At 43.1% G+C, this 2,187-nt stretch overlaps 1 protein-coding gene across 3 annotated transcripts in view; it reads left to right on the top strand.

The window, feature by feature from the left end:
* BDCG_08734 overlaps window positions 1-1,887 on the top strand; it is a gene marked incomplete at both ends in the record, with an annotated part of 2,724 nt that extends 837 nt beyond the window's left edge. The window contains 2 exons of one of the 3 annotated variants that reach the window (XM_045424522.1): window positions 33-671; window positions 767-1,887. In XM_045424522.1, the coding sequence (XP_045282664.1) occupies window positions 33-671; window positions 767-877 (750 nt within the window). Of the gene's footprint in view, window positions 1-32 lie in introns of all 3 variants that reach the window. The other 2 variants (XM_045424520.1, XM_045424521.1) reach the window with 2 other exon arrangements.
* Between the last annotated feature and the right edge of the window lie 300 nt (window positions 1,888-2,187).

Below are 2,187 nucleotides of genomic sequence, written 5' to 3'. Positions count from 1 at the left end.
GCTACAGGAAGAATGAGTCAAGAGTTATCCAGGATATATCTCGAGTAATTGTGCCTTCGGCAGAATCTCTCGCAGTTGACGGAGCCAAGACCCTTAAACACTTGGTTGAAAGCGTCAATGAACAGTGGAGCTCCTCCATTGCTTTCTGTGGACCACGTCCTCAGCCCGATTATGCGGTCGGGTTCGGCCGTTCTGCGTTCACAGAAGACCAACTAAAGACGTTCGAGCCTTTCCTCGGCTATGACCCGGATACCTACAGCTCTTACTTCCTAGCCACCTTCTATATGTACTTTCCTTTCCTGACCAGCGAGGTCAAGGGTACCGCCGCCCTCGACATCGCTGATCGACAGAACGCACACAGCATGACCCTCTCTGTGAGGGGCGTCGTTGAGCTGTTTAAACTTGTGGGACGCGAAGAGGAGGCCAATCGCGAGATCTTGGCGTTCTCGATCTCGCACGACCACAGGACAGTGAGAATGTACGGCCACTATGCAGTCATCGAAGGGGACAAGACATCTTTCTACCGTCACCCAATCAAAACATTTGACTTTACCAGCGAGGAGGGAAAGGATAAGTGGAGTGCATACACGTTTACTAAGAATGTTTATGATATATGGATGCCAGACCACCTGAAAAGGATCCGGTCTGCCATTGATGAGATCCCTCGTGGAGTAAGTTTTGACCTTTCACAGCCAGGACTTGGACTCTCTCGATCAAACGCCCCGTCATTTTTAGATGAGGATGACAGCCAACCAAGTCAAGCTAGCTTTGTAGGCTCAGCAGAAGTTACACCCAATACTTCCTTCACCCAACAGACGCAGCAGGCATTGAAGCGACCAAGGAGGCAGAAATAGCGTGCATCAACATAGGTGGTTAAGACAAGACTTAATTATTATCATTTGGATTATTCTACATGTGTTATGTCAACTAAATCCAGAATATCTTTCCGTAAACTCATAAGCTGGTTGTTAGACTGCGGGGCAGCACATCCGATGATAGCCTATTATGACGCTGCGCACCACCAGTAATGATAAAAAGTTTTCGCCCATTCACACCAGTCCAATCGCAGCCAGGTGGGGGCCACATCCCACATCATGCCTGCGTGCCTGGGCAGATATTGGATACATGCTTCTCTTGGCTAGCGGAGTCATGTGATCGCTCCTTTTCATCGTATTCACGAAACGATGCCACGCTTTCGATCGCGGGCCAAAAAGCGGGATGCTCGTTGGAAATATCCAAGGAGGCCCTGCGCCAAGAGGGCGAATGCCAAAGTTTCATCATAGGGCTTTCGGGCTGCGGTTTATATTTTTTCCTTTGTGTTGGGGAACCTACCAAAAACAGCTCACACAGCGCCAGCATCCTTCACTAGAATTCCACAAGTTTCTTTGGCTGTGTACTGTAAACGCCGTCCTTTCTCTCTCTGCTCTGTGATCTCGTCTGTTCTGCCACCTTGTAGTCCTCTGCCCAACTATAGTACTTTGTGGGATTTTACTCTTTGTAATTTGGGTGGCCGGCCGTTGCATAATGAAGCATTTGATCAGAATATCGGAGTAACAGGCGGTTTTATGTCGTATTTATTGTGGAAGGTGTAAAGCTTGTGAGAAGTTATATGTGTAGCGTCCGCCCCAGTGGCGTTGCCATAGCGACCGCTCCGCCTACACGTGATCTCATATGTAATATATATATAGCTAGCTCTTCTCACACGAATACAACAGATTAACCATTCCACAGGTTATAGCCCGGATAGCACGTTTTTACAAAGAATTACATTATTTTTATTTTTTTTACTTTTGTTTAAAAACACCTGTGTAAGTATTGAATGTGTTCACTCTGAATAGAAGAATTCTTTTACTACATTTATTTTTATAATAAGCTGTGTGACTGTGTCTGATTATAAGACTATTTTATTACACTTTATAGATTTCTGCTGAAAGTTATGATTCTCAGTCACTGATTCTCAACTGAAGAACTCACAGAGTTTCTATTCTTCTACTTTAAAGCTTTATTTTGTATATGTATAAATATTTGCTCTAATTATTAATTTTCATACTTTCTCTTTTATTTTTCTTCTCTAATACTTTTTACTTTTATTATATAAGATCTATATTTTAATACTGATCTATTCAGTGTAAATTTTTTATACTTGGAAAATATTCATTATCTTTTCATTAGAAATAATTATTTATT

Source organism: Blastomyces dermatitidis (genome assembly GCF_000003525.1).
Source record: "Blastomyces dermatitidis ER-3 genomic scaffold supercont1.12, whole genome shotgun sequence".
Lineage (NCBI taxonomy): Eukaryota > Fungi > Ascomycota > Eurotiomycetes > Onygenales > Ajellomycetaceae > Blastomyces > Blastomyces dermatitidis.
The sequence above is the reverse complement of the archived record's forward strand: the minus strand, read 5'-3'. Positions and strand labels throughout refer to the sequence as shown.